At 42.1% G+C, this 23,633-nt stretch overlaps 2 protein-coding genes across 2 annotated transcripts; one reads left to right on the top strand and one right to left on the bottom strand.

The window, feature by feature from the left end:
• The first annotated feature begins 4,188 nt into the window (after positions 1-4,188).
• On the top strand, positions 4,189-10,972 carry LOC118966103 (protein ANKUB1-like). Its single transcript, XM_090182813.1, has 4 exons — positions 4,189-4,257; positions 7,444-7,587; positions 10,040-10,633; positions 10,871-10,972. The coding sequence occupies exons 1-4, from the start codon at positions 4,189-4,191 to the stop codon at positions 10,970-10,972; spliced, it is 909 nt and encodes a 302-aa protein (XP_090038939.1).
• Positions 10,973-13,424: 2,452 nt separating this feature from the next.
• Positions 13,425-20,355, bottom strand: LOC118937370 (uncharacterized). Its single transcript, XM_036935940.2, has 6 exons — positions 20,243-20,355; positions 19,983-20,019; positions 19,451-19,851; positions 14,359-17,989; positions 14,111-14,198; positions 13,425-13,784 (listed from the first exon to the last, which is right to left on the bottom strand). The coding sequence occupies exons 1-6, from the start codon at positions 20,320-20,322 to the stop codon at positions 13,606-13,608; spliced, it is 4,416 nt and encodes a 1,471-aa protein (XP_036791835.2). The 5' UTR covers positions 20,323-20,355; the 3' UTR covers positions 13,425-13,605.
• Positions 20,356-23,633: the final 3,278 nt, after the last annotated feature.

The raw sequence follows: 23,633 nt of genomic DNA, 5'->3' as shown, positions 1-23,633 counted from the left end.
TTCTCGTCAACAAAAGCCACCATTGTGTCAGAGATGGTGGTCATGACTTGCCCTGTTAGACTCTTGCTCTCTTGGTCAACTTTTTCAAGTTTAACAGCCAGCTCTGTCACCATGCTCTCAGTCAACTTGGTCTGTGAGTCTCCCCTTACCGGTGTCACTAGAGAGGTTTGACTTGCGGAGGCACTCTTAACGACCACTGATAAGGCCGACTTGACATCTTTAGCCAACTCTGCCATTACAGCAGGGGTTAGCATCATAGAGCCTGCACTTCCAGATGGAGAATTGGACATGCATGCAAGTTTGGAGAGAGAACCTTGCAGGCTGTCCTGCACACAGGTGACAAGGGTGTCCTCTGAGACACCTAAGAGGACTTGTAGCGTCTCAGAGTTGGTTGTTTTCTTCTGCACATCAGACAGAGAGGTTAGAGTCCTTGGGAAAAAAACGCAGAAATCATCAAAGTCAAACAAATAATATGTAAGGCTGTGATGCACATTCAGTGTGTCAAATACATCTGCACCATTGAAAACAATGAGGAAAACGCTGCTGTTTCTCTGAGAAAAAACGTTAGTGTGATGTCAGCCTAACTGCTTAATTTCTAAAGCCCAATAAAATGTATTTTGTATAAGTCATTTGTATTGAAACTGGCCTGTAGATATTTTTCTATCCTGGCAACATCTATCCTCTACAAAAATCCAAATTACTATAAACTTCAAATACTGTAACTTCTAATAACTTCAAGGACAATCATAAATACAAGGCAGTTTGAAGAAATGTTAAAGGGAAATTTCTAAATGTTTCAACTTCATATTCATCATCTCCAGCACCACCCCAACATCAGCATATGTGAAAAACGGGCATTTCTATGTTTTGTAGTAAAAAAAGAAAGAGGAAGATAAGTGTTTTCTATGACATCATCAACCAATTAGTAGGCAATGCCTACTCATAATTGGTTAAAATCACACGATGCACACTGATGATGTCATTAGAATCTAGAGCTGAGCATTTAACCAACATTTTTGTTATTTTTCGTTTTTTAAACAACTAATTGACTGACATCGGCTCAATTATTTGAATTCCATATAGTTAATTTTTTTCTTCTTCTGTGAGCTCGATGCTCAGTTTCTGTAGAGATAAATCAGATCAAGCACGAACTATGCAATGTAGTAGGGAGTTGTAGTTTCCAACAGGCCAATATTCTACATAGTTTAGCACAGAAAATACGGCAATTAATTCCCATAATCCATTGCACGCCCACTTGCTTGTCCACTCTGTGTGGAGCAGATACGGAAACCTCATTAACTGAGACGGAGAGACGAGAGAATGCATGAGAGAGAAAAAAAGCAGTTGCGTTGCGAGGATTCTCTACCTGGAAATACATGATCTAAGTGATTGACAGTTGGTGTTCAGCGGTCATAAAAGTAGGTCTTATTTACTTAGAAGAACTACTAAAATAGTGATTTTGTCAGACAGGATAAGCAGCAGCTCCATAGAGATGAGTTGATGACTTGGAATGAAATAATAAAGTCATCAAATAAATATTTTATATGAGAAAGTAAATGATGGTTGATAAGTCATAAACAGTAATGGACAGTCACTACCATCATGGGACTTTTATTCATTGTTTTATTATGTGTTGTTACAGCATTCAACACACATAATCCATAGTGCATTCAATGTCTAGAAAAAGTATTGAAATCCAAAACCGTGATTATTTTTTTAATATTTGAATGGAAACCAAACCAACCTCAAAAAGCACTAATTTCTCAGCACTATTGGAAACAGTTAAGTCCCTCTATATTTTTTTTACTACAATGCATGGAAATGTGTAATTTTCACATATGGTGATGCTGGAGATGAATATGAAGTTGTTAAATTTCCCTTTAAGAACATACCTCATGGCCCCCTTGGGCAGGTAGCTTCCACTGCCCAGACTGCCCTTAGTCAGGTAAATCTCCTTGAACTTAAGTTGTGATTCCTGTTCTTCTTCCTCTTCCTGCTCCATACAGTTGGAGGAAGGGTAGGGAGTCGGGATGCGAAAGCTATTGTAAGACTTTCGACTGCCTGGCCTCTTAGGTACACCAGCCTCAGTAAATCTCACGCGGGACTTGGTGTTAGTCTTATCGTCTAACAGACTGGTGAGTGACGCTGTGAGAGATCTCTGTGACAATGGAGCAGAGGCAGCATCTTGGATGCCCAGTAGTTCGTAAAGACCTGGGATGATGATCTGCATCAGCTTGTCCGATAAAAACTGGACAATCCTCAGACACAAGCCGGCAAGCTGTTGTTTTGTCAGCTGTATTCCAGAAACAGAAGAAGTGTTTTAAAATGTTGCATAGTGCGTCTTTCAAAAGCTTATGAACAAGGTTAAACATTAGGCAGAGTTTTCATGGTAATCTGATTAAATTGTCAGTAACATGATCTTACCGGGTCAAACATGCCCTCACGAATCCCCCTCCATTGCCTGAAAACAATATTGTTATAAATGTTGTCATATCAGGATGCGTGGCAGAATAGTTTTTATTTAATTATTTGCCTGATCGTGAAGTTATACTTGCTTTGTGTCAGTTGTTTTGGCAAAATTGCAATGTGACAACTTTTCTAGCACTGAACATTTTTTTCAGATTGATCAGTTTCTAATTTGATCCTATTTCCTTGAAGGTGTGATAGTACCAAAGAAAACAGAACATACTTCTCAGTTAGGTTTTGAAGGAAGTCCATAAGTGTCAGATGTTCCACAATGTTGAGCATTCCCTCTTCTGTGGTTTCCATCACTGAGGTTGCTCTGCTCCTGGTAGAATTGCTCTGCTCCTGGTAGAAATGTAATTATATTGCAAATAATCAAACTTAATTAACAGCAAATATCATACTGAAATAATTATTAACTGTTAAAGAGGGGAGTAGCATTGGCAACGTTGGGCCAATTAAACAACTGCAACACAACAGAGATGGTTGTGGTACGTCAACATTGCCAATGATAGCCTCACTGAAATGACAAGGTCAACTTACCATCTCATTGACAGCTTCAGAGGTCAGGTGGTCATCCATCACACAGACAGGCAGGTCTAGAGACTGGGACAAGGCTCTATGGTCATAACCAGGAGAGAATGGAAACATCAGAGCAGTCCCAATGGCAGAATCTAACCACTGTCTTCATGTCAAAGACTCACTCACTCATTTGCTTTGTCAAACCTACCCCTTAGAATGACTTCGATATTAAAAACCCAGGCTTTCCTAAAATGTTTACCTCAGCCAGTCTAGAACCCAGGTGTGTCTACAAAACACATGTACTCCTCCATAAGGTTCATGGCTTGCCTATTGTTTTATCCCAGTACAAGAGGGGCAACTGGATTCAGGATTAAACACAAGCAGTCTTTCAGGTATATCTTATTACAGTTTAGGCCTACCTTATTATTTTCTTCCATCTGGCAATATCATTTTAAGGAGTGAAATATGTTTTGTTGCTAGTATTATTAGTAACTGTAGGAAAATACAGCTGTAGAGTACAAGAATCAGCTACTTTCTGAAGGGAAGCCAAGCTCATCAGCAATTTAGAACCTACAGACAATTATGACAAAGTTGGAACGCATGATTGCGTCACAAACGCCTTGTGGTCACATGTTATTTTAGGGCGTGGCTCCGCATTCGTGACCGGTTCTCATATTTCTTTTTCCCGGTATCCGTTAGTGCTGGAATTTGCGATTAATACTTTTCTCATGCCGAAACCGGATTAAATACATACCGGTAGTTAAATGACAAAAAATATGATATTCGCAATGTCATTAAGCAACAACAACAACAAAAACATAAATAGCTACTACAATTTCTAAACATGATTTTGTCATCAGTTCAGTACCATTTGTTTGATTTTGTGGACCCACGACTAGACTTTATCCATGTTAGCTAGTTGCTAGCGATGCTAGTCAGCATAGGCTGCTACGTGATAAACAGTTCGCGTTAGCGAATTAGCTACCTAGCTAGCCAGCCTAACAAGCTGTCAAATCCAATGGAAACCGATGCAACCCTGCTGCCAAATAAGGGCTAGCTCGATGACCCGTGGTAACAGTGGGGTCCCCATGAGTTTCAAGGCTTTAATAAGTGCTATCGTGCAGAAAAAGCGAATAAAATACTGGTTGATGAGCTAGCTAAGTTAGCAAGACGGGTATGACCGTTAACAGCGTGCATGCACAAATGCATGACGACACATTGTATCTCAGTGAAGCAGGCATGCAGAACGAGATCGCCCCACCAAGCCAGATAGTAGAGGGGTACAACAACGCCGGGACACAGAGGCATAGCTCATACAATTATATTTTGTTCCAGTCAATGACAATACATGTTGAAAAATAAATACCTGCGTCAAATATATGGCATCGCATGCTAGTGCAAAGATAGCTTGCATGAATTTTTTTTTTTAATCCGGTGACCACTAGATGTCCTCGTATATCCACATTTAGATCAACTGTACTTGATTTTTCATCAGTACTGTGAATGACAAGCCCACTGAATCTAGTTTAATAATCTTTATACTCAGCAGGTAGAGGCCTAGGTACTTCAAATCAGTGCTTAATTTGAGCAGGATCATGCCAGAACAGGATCCGGCACCGTTCCGTTCTGGACTGTTTTGTTCCGGAACCTACTTGGCCGAATCCGGTACCTCTCGTGCCATGAAAAATAATTTTCACTTTTTGCTATGTAACAATTATAATAAAAGCGATCAAAGTTCATTCGAGTTGCCTCTTCGTCAATTATCGTGCCCCCTCATCTCTCCAGAGTTGCACTTCATCATTTGTTTCCTTATAGAATCATAGCTGCATGAAGGGTTCTGGAGGAATTTTCTAAAGTTACGGAATTACTGCTGTCTGTTCAGGAATAAATTAAATCATTCAGAATAGCCTAATACGTCATGAGAAGCCCTATAATTTAGCTACAGAGGACCAATAGCTTCTTTTTTTAAATAGCCTAGCTGCGGATTGTAGCCCAATAACAAAGAATAGCCTACAGTCGGGAACGCGAGGCAAATCTGTCAGTGAAAAAACAGCAGGCAGACAAAACAGGCCTTTTGCAATATTTCAAATACAATCGAGGGAAAACACAGATTGAAAAGCAATGACTGTTGCTGAAAAGATAAGACTATGCTGTAGACTACCAAAATATTTGATCAACTCCCAAACATTGTTTTACAAAACAGAGAGAGGGAGAGATAGGCTTTTGACACGAGCGCATCGACAATCTCCAGCGAGTGAGCTGCGCATCATTGGGTGAGTCAGTGAAACTGGAAAGCATTTTTAGGACTAATTTCCTCCTCATATTGTAGCCTACAATATGTTTCTCCACAAACCTAGGCCTATAGGCTATTGATGGATTCAAGACAAGGTCGTTTTTATTGATCTCAGATACTAAGTTTGTCAGTGTCAAAGTAGCCTGCCATTTCGATCATTTGTGCTGATTAAAAAAGGATAGTGCCAAAGTCTCCAGTCATGTAAAATTATGTAGAATTGCACGAAATGCGGTTTTAAAAAGGCCAACACTTTCCCGGACCCTAGGCTACTAAAAATGTTCCCCATGTGTTCACCTACTGTAAATGGCTCTACTCTACTGCTCTACCCAAATGTGATGATATGCGTTCAATGCTCTATTATAATAGGTGATCTTTTTTCTCATGAGTTCTGGTACCACAGAGCCCCCCCTCTGGCACCTCCCAATTTACAAATTAAGCTCTGCTTCAAATTTTTATTTTACAAGGCAAGTCAGTTAAAAACAAATTCTTATTTTCATTAAAGGCCTAGGAACAGTGGGTTAACTGCCTGTTCAGGGGCAGAATGACAGATTTGTACCTTGTCAGTTCAGGGATTTGAACTTGCAACCTTTCGGTTACCAGTCCAACACTCTAACCACTAGGCTACTTGTCTTCATGAAGGGTTTCATGTGAGCCTGTTTGCATCCCTCCCAGCTGCCCACTGCATTGAGGCTAGGTAACACAGTCACCACAGATAAATCCATGATAACCAAAAACTTCAACAAGCATTTCTCAACGGCTGGCCATGCCTTCCTCCTGGCTTCTCCAACCTCGGCCAACAGCTCCATGGGAAAGGAAGATGATTCTAAGAAGCAATTTGTTCATTTGGCTGGTGTCAAGTAAAGTATGTGACTAGTACTTACAATAGGAGACATGGTTATGTGATGGAGTGATAGTACTTACAATAGGAGACATGGTTATGTGATGGGGTGATAGTACTTACAGTAGGAGACATGTGATGGGGCGATCGTACTTACAGTAGGAGACATGTGATGGGGCGATAGTACTTACAGTAGGAGACATGTGATGGGGCGATAGTACTTACAGTAGGAGACATGTGATGGGGTGATAGTACTTACAGTAGGAGACATGTGATGGGGCGATCGTACTTACAGTAGGAGACGTGATGGGGCGATGGTACTTACAGTAGGAGACATGTGATGGGGCGATAGTACTTACAGTAGGAGACATGGTTATGTGATGGGGTGATAGTACCTACAGTAGGAGATATGGTTATGTGATGGGGCGATAGTACTTACAGTAGGAGACGTGATGGGGCGATAGTACTTACAGTAGGAGACATGTGATGGGGCGATAGTACTTACAGTAGGAGACATGTGATGGGGCGATAGTACTTACAGTAGGAGACATGTGATGGGGCGATAGTACTTACAGTAGGAGACATGTGATGGGGCGATAGTTCTTACAGTAGGAGACATGGTTATGTGATGGGGCGATAGTACTTACAGTAGGAGACATGTGATGGGGCGATAGTACTTACAGTAGGAGACATGTGATAGGGCGATAGTACTTATGGTAGGAGACAGCCACGCCAGCAGTGCTTTGTCAACATTGTCCCATCACGCACTAGTGACTCCTGTGGCGGGCCAGGCGCAGTGCACGCAGCAGTGCACGCTGGCACGGTCAACACGGCTGGCTTCCAGGTTAAGCGGGCATGGTGTCATGAAGCAGTGTGGCTTGGCTGGGTTGTGTTTCGGAGGACGCACGGCTCTTGGCTCTCGCCTCTCCCAAGTCCATATGGGAGTTGTAGCAATGGGACAAGACTGTAACTACCAATTGGATACCACTAAATTGGAGAAGAAAAAAAAAGAAGTCACCTTGGGGGTTTGTGGTATATGGCCAATATACCTCCACGTTGCGTTGTGCCTAAGAACAGCCCTTGGCCGTGGTATATTGGCCATACACCACACCTCCTTGGGCCTTATTTCTTAATTGTACACATTTGGACACTTTTACAATTATTGTATGGTAAACATTGACATCTGCCTGGGTGGAACACCCTCCATAATGGGTGTCTGTGTGGGACACCCTCCATTACGGCTCCATCAGTGCTGAGCCCTCTCACTCTGATTGTATGGGACACTCAATTACGGCTCCTTGTGTTTCCAATCTTCTTCCTCTGGCAGGATTACTTCCACGTGCAACTGTCAGACGACAAGCAGGTGAGGTACTTCCTGGAGCTGAGCTATGCTGGTGCCATCCTTCGGGACAGCTGGGTCCTGACAGACGTTGGCATCACCCCTAGCAGTGCCATCTGCTGCCTGCTGAAGGTACCAGCCGAACACCTAGCTGTTTCTACCCGTGCTTGAAAATGCATATCAAAGTGAGCTGGCTATTGCTTGAAACAGCTTCATACTATCATTAGCATAAAGTGTTTCAGATATAGTGTGGTAATATATAGTATGGTTATATAGTATGGTTAAATAGTATGGTTATATAGTATGATTATATATATTATGGTGATATAGAGTGTGGTAATATATAGTATGGTTATATAGTATGATTATATAGTATGGTTATATAGTATGATTATATAGTATGATTATATAGTATGATTAGGTATGATTAGGTGATTTAGTTCATTCAAACAGGTGCCATTAATACAGGTAACGAGTGGAGGACAGAGGAGCCTCTTAAAGAAGAAGTTACAGGTCTGTGAGAGCCAGAAATGTTGCTTGTTTGTAGGTGACCAAATACTTATTTTCCACCATAATTTGCAAATAAATTCATTAAAAATCCTACAATGTGATTTTTCTGGAATTTTTTTCTTTCTCATTTTGTCTGTCATAGTTGAAGTGTACCTATGATGAAAATTACAGGCCTCTCTCATCTTTTTAAGTGGGAGAACTTGCACAATTGGTGGCTGACTAAATACTTTTTTGCCCCACTGTATAGTGTGGTGGTATATAGTATGGCGATATATAGTATGTTGAGGTCACCCTGCTTGAGACTTAAAGTAATATTGCCCTTGCTCAACCAAGACCATGGTTATGGTAGAGTGATTGGTTAGTAAGGACACTGCTTTATACCGAGACCATGGTTATGGTAGAGTGATTGATTAGTAAGAACACTGCTTCGTGAGTGTGAAGTGTTGTTGTACAGAGGTCCCTGGGTACATGTCCAGAGCCAGACAGGGACAGAACTCACTCTGTTCCACAAAGTTCTGTGGAAGATTTGCTAACAGAGGAGAGTGGTTATGTATCTAAGTACAAATGTAACCATCAGAATAATGTTTATTTGTGTTCCTTACTCCTTACTTACACATCCCATCATTGACATAGTCAAAGCCAGACCTTCTGTCTGTCTCTCCTTCTTGCTGGTTGACTAGAGTGGAAATCTATAGTATTGTATGGTTGACCTGGGATAGAGCTGAAATGTGGCCCGATGTAGTGTTGCCTTTGTACCAAACACGCTTACAGTCATAAACCTTTTCCCCATGTAATCGCCTCGACCTCAGTCTGGTGTTCGCTAACAGTATCTGAAGAGTCTGTATACCCAGTGGTGTATAGTACAGTAGAGCACAGCAGAGTACAGCAGACTACAGTAGAGTACAGCAGACAGAGTACAGCAGAGTACAGTAGAGTACAGTAGAGCACAGCAGACTACAGTAAAGTACAGCAGACAGAGTACAGCAGAGTACAGTAGAGTACAGTAGAGCACAGCAGACAGAGTACAGTAGAGCACAGCAGAGTACAGTAGAGCACAGCAGAGTACAGCAGACAGAGTGCAGTAGAGTACAGTAGAGCACAGCAGAGTACAGCAGAGTACAGCAGACAGAGCACAGCAGAGTACAGTAGAGTACAGTAGAGTACAGCAGAGTACAGCAGAGTACAGTAGAGCACAGCAGAGTACAGCAGACAGAGCACAGTAGAGTACAGTAGAGCACAGCAGGCCATGTAGTAGGAGAAGAAGAGGCCCTTTGGGTTCATTGAAATACATATTCATAATATTTCAGTTAACAATTTAATTTTCACCCAGATTAGTCTTCAATTTAATTTTCACCCAGATTAGTGTTCCATTTAATCTGCACCCAGATTAGTATTCAATGTGATAGAACAAAACTCAGTACAGCACATGAATTAGAAAATGTTGTTACAAATTTGAGCCACGAGATGGTGGTAGATTATACGTTTAAATAGCATGGACCTTTGATTTGTCTCTGGATAGAAATGACCCTTGGGCACAGATCTAGGATCAGTTTACTCTCACCAAATCCTAACCTTTACCATTAGCAGTAAAAACACAAACCAGACCTAAGATCAGTGCAAAGGAGCCACTTCATCTTACCCCTGTAATTATATGACTCCTAACTTATATATACTGGGTGTACCAAACATTAGAAACACCTTCCTAATATTGAGTTGCACCCCGCCTTTTGCCATCAGAACAGCCTCAATTCGTTGGGGCATGGAAAAACCCCAGCAGCATTGCAGGTCTTGACACAAACCGGTGCACCTGGCACCTACTACCCCGTTCAAAGGCACTTACATATTTTGTCTTGCCCATTCACCCTCTGAATGGCACACATACACAATCTATGCCTCAATTGTCTCAAGGCTTAAAAATCATTCTTTAACCAGTCTGCTCTCCTTCATCTACACTGAAGTGGTATTTATGTAAAACAAGTGAATTTACTGTATGTCCATGGTATCTTGTGAACTTGACAAAAAAAACTTGAAACGTGTTATAAATACATTGATTCTGTATTATTCCAGGTTCCAGCTCCGGGTGGCACTCTACATCGCTGCTTCTCTGGGCCACCTGGACCTGGCCGGCTGGCTGCTGGAGAGGGGGGTGCGTGTCATTGAGCCGGTGGGGGTTCACCCTTACCGTGAGTGGTGCCACCAGACGGCCCACCCCGACGTCGCCAAGTGTCCCGCTGTCGCCTCCATCGAGCGAGGCCAGCTCACCATCCTCAAACTCTTTATCGCCAGCAGCGTTCTGACCCTTGACCCTGGGGATCCCGACAGGCGTGACCCCCTGAGGATCGCCCTCCAGTACGGCCACAGAGAGTGTGTGCGTCACCTGGCCACCAAGCTGTGCTCTGTGGTGGTCCTCCCAGGTATGGCCCTGCCCATGCGGACATACCTCCAGATAAAGGGCTGGGTGAGGCTGGGGCAGAGGAGGGCAGCATCCAGGCACTGCATGGGCCTCAACAGGGCTCCGTTCAGGACCAGGGTGGGCGACACGGTCCTGGTGGACGGCTTCACCCTCCCCAAGATGTCCTCCAAGCCCAGGAGGAGTGAGGCCAAGGCGGGTATCAGGGTGATGTCCACAGCCTCTCGACGTTTGACCCCCATCAACTGCCCATCTCATGTATCCTGCCCGTTCCGCGCCCTGGCATCCCAGGATAAACCTCTTCAACTACCGAAGCTACACCCTGTGGCCACGAGGGATGAAAGAGAGAAGAAGAGGGGATGTGGAGGGAAGGGATGTGAGGAGGATGAGAGTGGTGATCAGAACAGCAACCAATGGAGGAGCAGAGTCCCGCTCCCGCCCATTTCCAGAGACACCAATCTCAGACCTGTGTTTGCCTCGCCAAACTCCGCCCAGATACTCACCACCTCACTGGAGGCCTTTTCTCTCCACTGCGACCGCACACCCAGAGAAAACGCCATATACTGTTTGGCCTTGGCCAGGTTAGTCCAAGTTTAAATGACAGCTACGGTGAATATGAATATTTCTCTGGAGGTTTCTTATGAAAGGTGTGAATACTGTCAGAAGAAGCCTCCTATAATCAGTGGTGGTGGGGGGGAACACATGTAAAAGCTGTTTACACACTTTTTATTTTATTTTGTTCAAGCATTTACCCACCTTTTGTGGAAGATGCATTGAAAGTAGAGGGAGCGTTACTTCTTTAATCCTGAACGGCAATCAGCATTTACCAGTCAATGTTTTTACCACTACATCACTGCCTATGATATACCCTTATCCTCCCTGAATAGATTTCAGTACAAACAAATCATGAGCCAACCATCATGCTTAGAAGGTACATAGTCAAATCAAATCAACTCAAACTTTAATTTGTCACATGCGCTGAATACAACAAGTGTAGATCTTTCCGTGAAATACTTTACTTACAAGCCCTTAACAAACAGTGCAGTTCAAGAAGAGTTAAGAGAATATTTACCCAATAAACTAAAGTAACAAATAATAAAACAGTTGAACTTGTCCGGTGGCCATTTGATTAATTGTTCAGCAGTGTTATGACTTGGGGTTAGAAGCTGTTATAGGTTTACCCTAACAAGTCCTGAAACAAATCATGAGCCAACTATCATGCTTAGAAGGTATATAGTGTCAGTCTTATTGGTTCACCCTAACAAGTTGTTTCAGTATGGGGAGAGGATAGGATGTAAGGGCGCTTCATTAATGTATTGACAACTACTGTGACGATGTGTTAGCACAGCATGTGTCATCATTCCCCTGCAGTGTGTGGATTTACACAGCAACATAGCAGACAGCTTAAATAGTTTATTTTTATTTAACCTTTATTTCACTAGACAAGTCAGTTAAGAACAAATTCTTATTTACAATGATGGCCAAACCCGGACGACGCTGGGCCAATTATGCGGCACAATATGGGACTCCCAATCACTTGGGAGTGGGAAGGATACCAAATCCAATATCACACACTTCTTCCTTAGTATTCTGAGAACTGTCAGATAGCTGTGAGAGCTATGAGTGGATCGTGGACCCATGCATAAATGATAACTTTGCTGTAACTCAGTGGGGCAAGTAGAACGTCCGGGTTAGTGTATGTGCATTATCTGGACAGTTGATTGTCTTTGTCTCAAAGCCTTTCCATTTCTGGGGTATTGAAGAAGCTTCTGATCTCAACCTTCTTGACAGGTAAGAAACACTTGGTTAGTGTATGTGTCTTATCCAATGGGTTGTCAGGTGAACGTTGAAGATGCTTCTTGGAGGTGATCTAATGATGTCATTGAATCGCTGTCATTGAGTTGCTCACTGGACAAGACAATTATTCACTGAAAATTAAATCTGTCTTTCATTTCACTTATGTTGATACTTGATTGGCTATTTGCTGTCTTTTGAAAATACAAAAATAAATATACCTGTTTTATGAAGCACTTGTAGACATTCATTGTTTTCAAAATCATATTTTCAGCAAAACAGATACATACGTTTACAATATGACATCAAATCAAATAAAAATAAAGTAAGTGATATGTAAATGATTGGCAAAAGGCTCCAACCACCCAAGTCATAGACTGTTCACTCTGCTACCACACGGCAAGCAATACGAGAGCACCAAGTCTGGGACAAAAGGCTCCTTAACAGCTTCTACCCCCAAGTCATTAGACTGCTGAACAGCTTCTACCCCCAAGTCATTAGACTGCTGAACAGCTTCCACCCCCAAGCCATTAGACTGCTGAACAGCTTCTACCCCCAAGTCATTAGACTGCTGAACAGCTTCTACCCCCAACTCATAAGACTGCTGAACAGCTTCTACCCCCAAGTCATTAGACTGCTGAACAGCTTCTACCCCCAAGTCATTAGACTGCTGAACAGCTTCTACCCCCAAGTCAGTAGACTGCTGAACAGCTTCTACCCCCAAGTCATTAGACTGCTGAACAGCTTCTACCCCCAAGTCATTAGACTGCTGAACAGCTTCTACCCCCAAGTCATTAGACTGCTGAACAGCTTCTACCCCCAAGTCATTAGACTGCTGAACAGCTTCTACCCCCAAGTCATTAGACTGCTGAACAGCTTCTACCCCCAAGTCATTAGACTGCTGAACAGCTTCCACCTCCAAGTCATTAGACTGCTGAACAGCTTTTACCCCCAAGCCATAAGACTGATGAACGTTAATTAAATGGCCACCTGCACTATTTGCATTGACCCCCTTGGTTATTGATGTATTTTTCTAATTGTTTTCCACTGACTCTCTTGAATTGGCTCGATGCACACTCACTACACTCTACCCACACATTCACTGTGACACTGACCGACTTTCACACTAGCTGCTGCTACTGTGTTTATTTTCTATCCTGATTGCCTAGTCACTTTTACCCTTACCTACATGTACATACTGTATTACCTCAATTACCTCGCACCCATGCACATTGACTCGGTACTGGTACTCCTTGTATATAGCCTTGTTATTGTTATTGTGTTACTATTTAGAAAATATTTTCTTAATTTTTAACTCTGCATTGTTGGGAATGGGCTCGTAATAAAGCATCTCACAGTTGTTTTCGGCGTATGTGACCAATACAATTAGATTCTCATCTGAACAAATGAATGCTCTCGTTGTTATAATGAGGAATTTATTTAAATAATTTGGTTTTCCTTGAAGATTTGAATGGGCTGAGAAAGCCTTTTGTGATGGATCTAGACAATCTGGTGAAAAGGGAGGGTTTGCGACTCTTCTCTTCAAGTGGGAAGGACGATGCGATATCATAAATTCCCTCTGGAGAAAAGGAGCCATGAGATGTTGTCATCGTCTCTGCAACGAAAGACCATCCAGCATGCCATCAATTTACATTTTTACTCATGTATCAGACACTCTTATCCAGAGAGACTTACAAGGAGCAATTAGGATTAAGTGCCTTGCTCAAGAGCACATTGACAGATTTTGCCTCGTGAACTCAGGGATTCTGAACCAGCAACCTATCGGTTACTGGCCCAACCTCTCAACCCAGCCCACAGTACAGTATGTCATAGGTAACAACTCAGAGGAGTACAACGTCTTTCCAAATGAATTAGTGGAATGGTAAAGGGATAATGTCTCAGTCTTGACTGAGCAGCAGCCTAAACAGCAGCAGGGCTTACCTGTAAAGTACACAGTAGGGGAAATGTTCTGAGGCTGGTACTCCAGAGACTCTTGAGGACAGAGGTTCTTACTAACTTTCTTGGAACCCTGGTTGGTGGGAAAAGGCACATTAAAACAAACTGAAATGTTTTCGATATCGTAAAGTACAGCATATCAACTGCAAAGAAGCAGTGCAATGCCATGACACAAAGAATCATATAAAAGGTCAACAGCAGTGTTATTCATGAAAGATGTATGTGTACTATACCTTTGTATTGAAGGTGAGGACCTGCTCTCCAGTACTGCTGATGGTATCCCTTTCCAAATCAAACACGCCTTCTACAATGTCACTGGTGGCCACGCTGGTAGCGGACTCAAAATAACATTTAGCAGTGGCTTTGGTGATCATTTGAAGAATGACCATGCAAGTAGAAGTCTTTGGATCGTTCTGGACTGAAACATCAAAGTTTAAGTTTTCATACTCATCTGACCACTGTCTCAGGAAGCACTTCACTGTCTCTTCAGCAAATATCTGGAGAAGATGAGAGGAGAGCTCCTTGGATATGGCACATTGTTCCTTTCCCCATTTCAGCCTTGAAAGAATGGAGTCTGAAGCACTTTTGGCTGCTTCCAATGTTAAGACCTGTGGAGTGCTGTGGCTGTCCTGAAGGGCTATCACTTTATCCAACAATTCATGGCTGAAAATGTGGATGGTCCAAGTGGAAATGATTTTTCTCAATTTCCTAACAGCAGATCGGAGGTCGTCAAGATGTGAAGCACCCTGTCCATTTTCCTGTGTGTTCTCAACACTTTCCACCATAATGTCCACTACCACCCCAGCAGCTTGCCTGACTTTGTCCACAAAGGTTACAGGAAGTAAGTCCTCTGTGTGAAAGAAGTCCTCAATGATTGTGTTTCTAACAATGGGAAAGTCAATCTGAGCAGGAAACTCAGTGGGGATGGGAGTCCCGGGTAAAGCAAAGTGCCATTTCGACTGCCTTAATTTTGAAGTAGGTGTTAGAGAGATAGAAGAGCGTGAAGAAGAGGTATTTCTTGTATTTTGGCTGTCAGCACTCCTACAACGGATCGTGCCAATATCCTCCAGCATGGATCCTGAGAGCTCAGTGGTTTTAGGTAGTAATTTGTGCGGAATGTCCACACAGGCATCGTTTACACCAGGTGTAACACTGCTCTGGTTGACCTCAAGATGGCCGAGACTTGCTCTTTGTGAAGCAGGACTGCTTTGATATGTAAATATTTGGATTGAACCAAGTGTTGTGTCTGATCTTTGAAGATCTTTTCTGAGAAACTCCGTAATCTTACTTTGCAGACTGTAGTAGATGTTACGAGCAACAGACCAGATTCTTTTCTCAGAAACCTGTCCAGTGGTGAGCAGGGAGGTTCCAGATACCATGTCAGATGATTGGGTGGTCTGGGTGAGCTCCTGCTGGTCTTTCACCATGGTTTGTATAATATCAGTAGATGTGGTGGATGTAGATACAGACTGGATGTACTTATCTGTTGTACCTTCCTCCGCAATGTTAAATGATCTAGAGATTACCTCACTCACTCCTTTCTCAGCTTTGGTTTGGAACTCATGACTAGAACGTTTTTGGAGGCTCTTTGTTGAAAGACTGTGGGAAGATGCAATGCCTTTGGAGGCAGCCGTGCTGCAATCTAGACTTACTGGAGAGGTTCGCTCAGGAGAACCTTGGATACGTTCAAACATGTCTTCACATGGTGTTGGGGACCTTGACAAGGAGATGTCCTTCAGCTGAGACAGAACACCACCTACCAACATGTTGACCTCAAGGGACATATCAGATATTTTCTTTCCTACTGTGGAGAAGCAAGGTGCATTTGATGCCTGATCCTCGCATGAGATCAAGATTGTTGAAATGACCTCTTTGGTACTATTGGTCAGTAGAGCCTCGTCTGTTTCAGTCCAGAGAAGTTTTGAACTCTCGCTGACACCCCTGTGTAGAGCCACTTCAAGGTTCAAACTGTGCAAGTGAGGCACACTCTTACTAGCTTGCCTCAAGTCCTGGCTTGCCAAACCAAGGTACTCCTTAGTCCCAAGATGTCCAGAGTCCTCTGTGGGTATATGACTAGACATTCTGCTCAGCATGTCTGACCTCCGCTGATGAATGATGAAGTCCTTTAATGTCTTCTGAATATTGTTATATAAACTAGTGGTAGCAGACCAGATCCTGCTCTGAAGCTTTTGTGCATTTTCCTGGAGGTCAGGTTCTCTCTCCTCTACTTCTGCAGGTTGCGCCGAGCTCTGCAGGTCTTCCACAAATGTTTCAATGATGCCAAAGGCAGCAGAATCCGCACAAATATCCTTTGACCATGTGTACTGGTTTTGAATGGAACAAGACCTGGATGCTACAGAATAAGCAGGCTTTGCACTAGTTAAGCTACTGGTGGACTTTTTAACTAGGAACTCACTCACTGCTTGAGTGGCATTTCTCTTAAATTCCTCACTTGAGAGTTTTCTAATACAATCTAACAGACTGGTCAAAGAAGCTGTGGCCTTACTTCTGCTGTCCTCAATTTGACAGGGGAACTCACATACTATTGGTGATGAGGCCCTGGAATGGGCAATATCCCCAAGCTGAGCCAGAACACCCTCTACAAATGTCTCTCTCTCAATAGAGAAGCCTGATCCTTTTTCTCCAACAGTGTACAGGGGGTCCTCCTTTGACATCTCAGTGTTGTACAAGACCAGAAGCTCTGAGATGACTTCTTTGGTGCAAGTTGTCAGAAGGAGCTTGCTTTCAGTTATTGCCCAAAGAAGTTTTGAGCTCTTACTTAGGCCTCTTTGTAAAGTAACTGCACCAGTGGACTCTGGCAACTGAGGCTCACTCTTACTGGGCCTATATTTCATGTCTAAGCAAGGAAGTGGAACTGTCTCCTTGAACTCAGCATTTGTGATGTTGTCATCAGATGTGACAATGCTCTTTAGGGCAAATCTCTGAAGCTTATCGAAATAATCTTTCAAGTTGTTTTGGATGCTGTGGTAAATGTGAACAGCAGCAGACCAGGCACTCTTCTGTTGGGGACTCTCTTCAGATTCAGCCAAGGACTTCATATCTGACACGAAAGTCTTAACAACTACTGACGCTGCTGAGCCCACTGGGTGAATGGAGTCTGTCTTTACAATGCCAGACAATGTTTGACCTGATACAGCACCTGTTAACTCAGACTGAATGACTGAACTAGGAAAGCTCAAACTACTGACTTTTTTGGCAAGAACTCCACTCACTGCTTGTATTGCTGATGTTTGAAACTCCCGGCTAGAGAGTTTTTGGATGCTCTTAGATGTGAGCGTGCAGGAGGAACCAGATTCACTAATATTGTAGCTGCTCTCGTATTTCCTAATCAGGGCATCAAGATCCTCAATGAAGCCAACATGCGATGCCAAAAACGTGATCTTGTCCTTCAGATCTTCCAGCAAATTCTGTTTGTTCTCGTCAACAAAAGCCACCATTGTGTCAGAGATCATGGTCATGACTTGCCCTGTTAGACTCTTGCTCTCTTGGTCAACTTTTTCAAGTTTAGCAGCCAGCTCTCTCACCATGCTCTCAGTCACCTTGGTCTGTGAGTCTCCCCTTACCGGTGTCACTAGAGAGGTTTGACTTGCGGAGGCACTCTTAACGACCACTGACAAGGCCGACTTGACATCTTTAGCCAACTCTGCCATTACAGCAGGGGTTAGCATCATAGAGCCTGCACTTCCAGATGGAGAATTGGACATGCATGCAAGTTTGGAGAGAGAACCTTGCAGGCTCTCCTGCACACAGGTGACAAGGGTGTCCTCTGAGACACCTAAGAGGACTTGTAGCGTCTCAGAGTTGGTTGTTTTCTTCTGCACATCAGACAGAGAGGTTAGAGTCCTTGGGAAAAAAACCCGCAGAAATCATCAAAGTCAAACAAATAATATGTAAGGCTGTGATGCACATTCAGTGTGTCAAATACATCTGCACCATTGAAAACAATGAGGAAAACGCTGCTGTTTCTCTGAGAAGAAAAAACCTTAGTGTGATGTCAGCCTAACTGCTTAATTTCTAAAGCCCAATAAAATGTATTTTGTATAAGTCATTTGTATTGAAACTGGCCTGTAGATATCTATCTATCCTGGCAATATCTATCCTCTACAAAAATCCAAATTGCTATAAACTTCAAATACTGTAACTTCTAATAACTTCAAGGACAATCATAAATACAAGGCAGTTTGAAGAAATGTTAAAGGGAAATTTCTAAATGTTTCAACTTCATATTCATCATCTCCAGCACCACCCCAACATCAGCATATGTGAAAAACTGGCATTTCTATGTTTTGTAGTAAAAAAAGAAAGAGGAAGATAAGTGTTTTCTATGACATCATCAACCAATTAGTAGGCAATGCCTACTCATAATTGGTTAAAATCACACGATGCACACTGATGATGTCATTAGAATCTAGAGCTGAGCATTTAACCAACATTTTTGTTATTTTTTGGTTTTTAAACAACTAATTGACCGACGTCGGCTCAATTATTTGAATTCCATATAGTTATTTTTTTTCTTCTTCTGTGAGCTCGATGCTCAGTTTCTGTAGAGAGAAATCAGATCAAGCACGAACTATGCAATGTAGTAGGGAGTTGTAGTTTCCAACAGGCCAATATTCTACATAGTTTAGCACAGAAAATATGGCAATTAATTCCCATAATCCATTGCACGCCAACTTGCTTGTCCACTCTGTGTGGAGCAGATACGGAAACCTCATTGACTGAGACGGAGAGAATGCATGAGAGAGATAAAAAGCAGTTGCGTTGCGAGGATTCTCTACCTGGAAATACATGATCTAAGTGATTGACAGTCGGTGTTCAGCGGTCATAAAAGTAGGTCTTATTTACTTAGAAGAACTACTAAAATAGTGATTTTGTCAGACAGAATAAGCAGCAGCTCTATAGAGATGAGTTGATGACTTGGAATGAAATAATAAAGTCATCAAATAAATATTTTATATGAGAAAGTAAATGATGGTTGATAAGTCATAAACACTAATGGACAGTCACTACCATCATGGGACTTTTATTCATTGTTTTATTATGTGTTGTTACAGCATTCAACACACATAATCCATAGTGCATTCAATGTCTAAAAAAAGTATTGAAATCCAAAACCGTGATTATTTTTTAAATATTTGAATGGAAACCAAACCAACCTCAAAAAGCACTAATTTCTCAGCACTATTGGAAACAGTTACGTCCCTCTATATTTTTTTTACTACAAAGCATGGAAATGTGTAATTTTCACATATGGTGATGCTGGAGATGAATATGAAGTTGTTAAATTTCCCTTTAAGAACATACCTCATGGCCCCCTTGGGCAGGTAGCTTCCACTGCCCAGACTGCCCTTAGTCAGGTAAATCTCCTTGAACTTAAGTTGTGATTCCTGTTCTTCTTCCTCTTCCTGCTCCATACAGTTGGAGGAAGGGTAGGGAGTCGGGATGCGAAAGCTATTGTAAGACTTTCGACTGCCTGGCCTCTTAGGTACACCAGCCTCAGTAAATCTCACGCGGGACTTGGTGTTAGTCTTATCGTCTAACAGACTGGTGAGTGACGCTGTGAGAGATCTCTGTGACAATGGAGAAGAGGCAGCATCTTGGATGCCCAGTAGTTCGTAAAGACCTGGGATGATGATCTGCATCAGCTTGTCCGATAAAAACTGGACAATCCTCAGACACAAGCCGGCAAGCTGTTGTTTTGTCAGCTGTATTCCAGAAACAGAAGAAGTGTTTTAAAATGTTGCATAGTGAGTCTTTCAAAAGCTTATGAACAAGGTTAAACATTAGGCAGAGTTTTCATGGTAATCTGATTAAATTGTCAGTAACATGATCTTACCGGGTCAAACATGCCCTCACGAATCCCCCTCCATTGCCTGAAAACAATATTGTTATAAATGTTGTCATATCAGGATGCGTGGCAGAATAGTTTTTATTTAATTATTTGCCTGATCGTGAAGTTATACTTGCTTTGTGTCAGTTGGCAAAATTGCAATGTGACAACTTTTCTAGCACTGAACATTTTTTTCAGATTGATCAGTTTCTAATTTAATCATATTTCCTTGAAGGTGTGATAGTACCAAAGAAAACAGAACATACTTCTCAGTTAGGTTTTGAAGGAAGTCCATAAGTGTCAGATGTTCCACATTGTTGAGCTTTCCCTCTTCTGCGGTTTCCATCACTGAGGTTGCTCTGCTCCTGGTACAATTGCTCTGCTCCTGGTAGAAATGTAATTATATTGCAAATAATCAAACTTAATAAACAACAAATATCATACTGAAATAATTATTAACTGTTAAAGAGGGGAGGAGCATTGGCAACGTTGGGCCAATTAAACAACTGCAACACAACAGAGATGGTTGTGGTACGTCAACATTGCCAATGATAGCATCACTATAACATTTTATTGGATTAATGTTGTAATATGAAATGACAAGGTCAACTTACCATCTCATTGACAGCTTCAGAGGTCAGGTGGTCATCCATCACACAGACAGGCAGGTCTAGAGACTGGGACAAGGCTCTATGGTCATAACCAGGAGAGAATGGAAACATCAGAGCAGTCCCAATGGCAGAATCTAACCACTGTCTTCATGTCAAAAGCCTCACTCACTCATTTGCTTTGTCAAACCTACCCCTTAGAATGACTTCGATATTAAAAACCCAGGCTTTCCTAAAATGTTTACCTCAGCCAGTCTAGAACCCAGGTGTGTCTACAAAACACATGTACTCCTCCATAAGGTTCATGGCTTGCCTATTGTTTTATCCCAGTACAAGAGGGGCAACTGGATTCAGGATTAAACACAAGCAGTCTTTAAGGTATATCTTATTACAGTTTAGGCCTACCTTATTATTTTCTTCCATCTGGCAATATCATTTTAAGGAATGAAATCTGTTTTGTTGCTAGTATTATTAGTAACTGTAGGAAAATACAGCTGTAGAGTACAAGAATCAGCTACTTTCTGAAGGGCAGCCAAGCTCATAAGCAATTTAGAAGCTACAGACAATTATGACAAAATTGGAACACATGAATGCGTCACAAACGCCTTGTGGTCACATGTTATTTTAGGGCGTGGCTCCGCATTCGTGACCGGTTCTCTTATTTCTATTTCCCGGTATCCGTTAGTGCTGGAATTTGCCATTAATACTTTTCTCATGCCGAAACCGGATTAAATACATACCGGTAGTTAAATGACAAAAAATATGATATTCGCAATGTCATTAAGCAACAACAACAACAAAAACATAAATAGCTACTACAATTTCTAAACATGATTTTGTCATCAGTTCAGTACCATTTGTTTGATTTTGTGGACCCACGACTAGACTTTATCCATGTTAGCTAGTTGCTAGCGATGCTAGTCAGCATAGGCTGCTACGTGATAAACAGTTCGCGTTAGCGAATTAGCTACCTAGTTAGCCAGCCTAACAAGCTGTCAAATCCAATGGAAACCGATGCAACCCTGCTGCCAAATAAGGGCTAGCTCGATGACCCGTGGTAACAGTGAGGTCCCCACGAGTTTCAAGGCTTTAATAAGTGCTATCGTGCAGAAAAAGCGAATAAAATACTGGTTGATGAGCTAGCTAAGTTAGCAAGACGGGTATGACCGTTAACAGCGTGCATGCACAAATGCATGACGACACATTGTATCTCAGTGAAGCAGGCATGCAGAACGAGATCGCCCCACCAAGCCAGATAGTAGAGGGGTACAACAACGCCGGGACACAGAGGCATAGCTCATACAATTATATTTTGTTCCAGTCAATGACAATACATGTTGAAAAATAAATACCTGCGTCAAATATATGGCATCGCATGCTAGTGCAAAGATAGCTTGCATGATTTTTTTTTTTAAATCCGGTGACCACTAGATGTCCTCGTATACCCACATTTAGATCAAATATACTTGATTTTTCATCAGTACTGTGAATGACAAGCCCACTGAATCTAGTTTAATAATCTTTATACTCAGCAGGTAGAGGCATAGGTACTTCAAATCAGTGCTTAATTTGAGCAGGATCATGCCAGAACAGGATCCGGCACCGTTCCGTTCTGGACTGTTTTGTTCCGGAACCTACTTGGCCGAATCCGGTACCTCTCGTGCCATGAAAAATAATTTTCACTTTTTGCTATGTAACAATTATAATAAAAGCGATCAAAGTTCATTCGAGTTGCCTCTTCGTCAATTATCCTGCCCCCTCATCTCTCCAGAGTTGCACTTCATCATTTGTTTCCTTATAGAATCATAGCTGCATGAAGGGTTCTGGAGGAATTTTCTAAAGTTACGGAATTACTGCTGTCTGTTCAGAAATAAATTAAATCATTCAGAATAGCCTAATACGTCACGAGAAGCCCTATAATTTAGCTACAGAGGACCAATGGCCCCTTTTTTAAATAGCCTAGCTGCGGATTGTAGCCCAATAACAAAGAATAGCCTACAGTCGGGAACGCGAGGCAAATCTGTCAGTGAAAAAACAGCAGGCAGACAAAACAGGCCTTTTGCAATATTTCAAATAAAATCGAGGGAAAACACAGATTGAAAAGCAATGACTCTTGCTGAAAAGATAAGACTATGCTGTAGACTACCAAAATATTTGATCAACTCCCAAACATTGTTTTACAAAACAGAGAGAGGGAGAGATAGGCTTTTGACACGAGCGCATCGACAATCTCCAGCGAGTGAGCTGCGCATCATTGGGTGAGTCAGTGAAACTGGAAAGCATTTTTAGGACTAATTTCCTCCTCATATTGTAGCCTACTATATGTTTCTCCACAAACCTAGGCCTATAGGCTATTGATGGATTCAAGACAAGGTCGTTTTTATTGATCTCAGATACTAAGTTTGTCAGTGTCAAAGTAGCCTGCCATTTCGATCATTTGTGCGGATTAAAAAAAGATAATGCCAAAGTCTCCAGTCATGTAAAAGGATGTAGAATTGCACGAAATGCGGTTTTAAAAAGGCCAACACTTTCCCGGACCCTAGGCTACTAAAAATGTTCCCCATGTGTTCACCTTCTGTAAATGGCTCTACCCAAATGTGATGATATGCGTGAGTTCTCATATCTCATGAGTTCTGGTACCACAGAACCCCCCTCTAGCACCCATCCATCCTTCGGGACAGCTGGGTCCTGACAGACGTTGGCATCACCCCTAGCAGTGCCATCTGCTGCCTGCTGAAGGTACCAGTCGAACACCTAGCTGTTTCTACCCGTGCTTGAAAATGCATATCAAAGTGAGCTGGCTATTGCTTGAAACAGCTTCATACTATCATTAACATAAAGTGTTTCAGATATAGTGTGGTGATATATAGTATGGTTAAATTGTATGGTTAAATAGTATGGTTATATAGTATGATTATATATATTATGGTGATATAGAGTGTGGTAATATATAGTATGGTTATATAGTATGGTTAAATAGTATGGTTATATAGTATGATTATATAGTATGGTTATATAGTATGATTATATAGTATGATTATATAGTATG

This window comes from Oncorhynchus mykiss, chromosome 1 (genome assembly GCF_057628025.1).
Source record: "Oncorhynchus mykiss isolate SJ-2025 chromosome 1, ASM5762802v1, whole genome shotgun sequence".
NCBI classification, from domain to species: Eukaryota; Metazoa; Chordata; class Actinopteri; order Salmoniformes; family Salmonidae; genus Oncorhynchus; species Oncorhynchus mykiss.
The sequence above is the reverse complement of the archived record's forward strand: the minus strand, read 5'-3'. Positions and strand labels throughout refer to the sequence as shown.

Bases quoted from the DNA above. Each gene is read 5' to 3' on its own strand.
- LOC118966103 (XM_090182813.1), top strand. From the start codon at position 4,189: ATGCATGACGACACATTGTATCTCAGTGAAGCAGGCATGCAGAACGAG. The intron at 4,258-7,443 runs GTAGAGGGGTAC...TTCCTCTGGCAG, and splicing joins TCGCCCCACCAAGCCAGATA to GATTACTTCCACGTGCAACT. The intron at 10,634-10,870 runs GTATCCTGCCCG...AACTCCGCCCAG, and splicing joins CCATCAACTGCCCATCTCAT to ATACTCACCACCTCACTGGA.
- LOC118937370 (XM_036935940.2), bottom strand. From the start codon at position 20,322: ATGGAAACCGCAGAAGAGGGAAAGCTCAACAATGTGGAACATCTGACA. The intron at 20,020-20,242 runs GTATGTTCTGTT...TATTGTTTTCAG, and splicing joins CTTCAAAACCTAACTGAGAA to GCAATGGAGGGGGATTCGTG. The intron at 19,852-19,982 runs GTAAGATCATGT...TCTGGAATACAG, and splicing joins GTGAGGGCATGTTTGACCCG to CTGACAAAACAACAGCTTGC.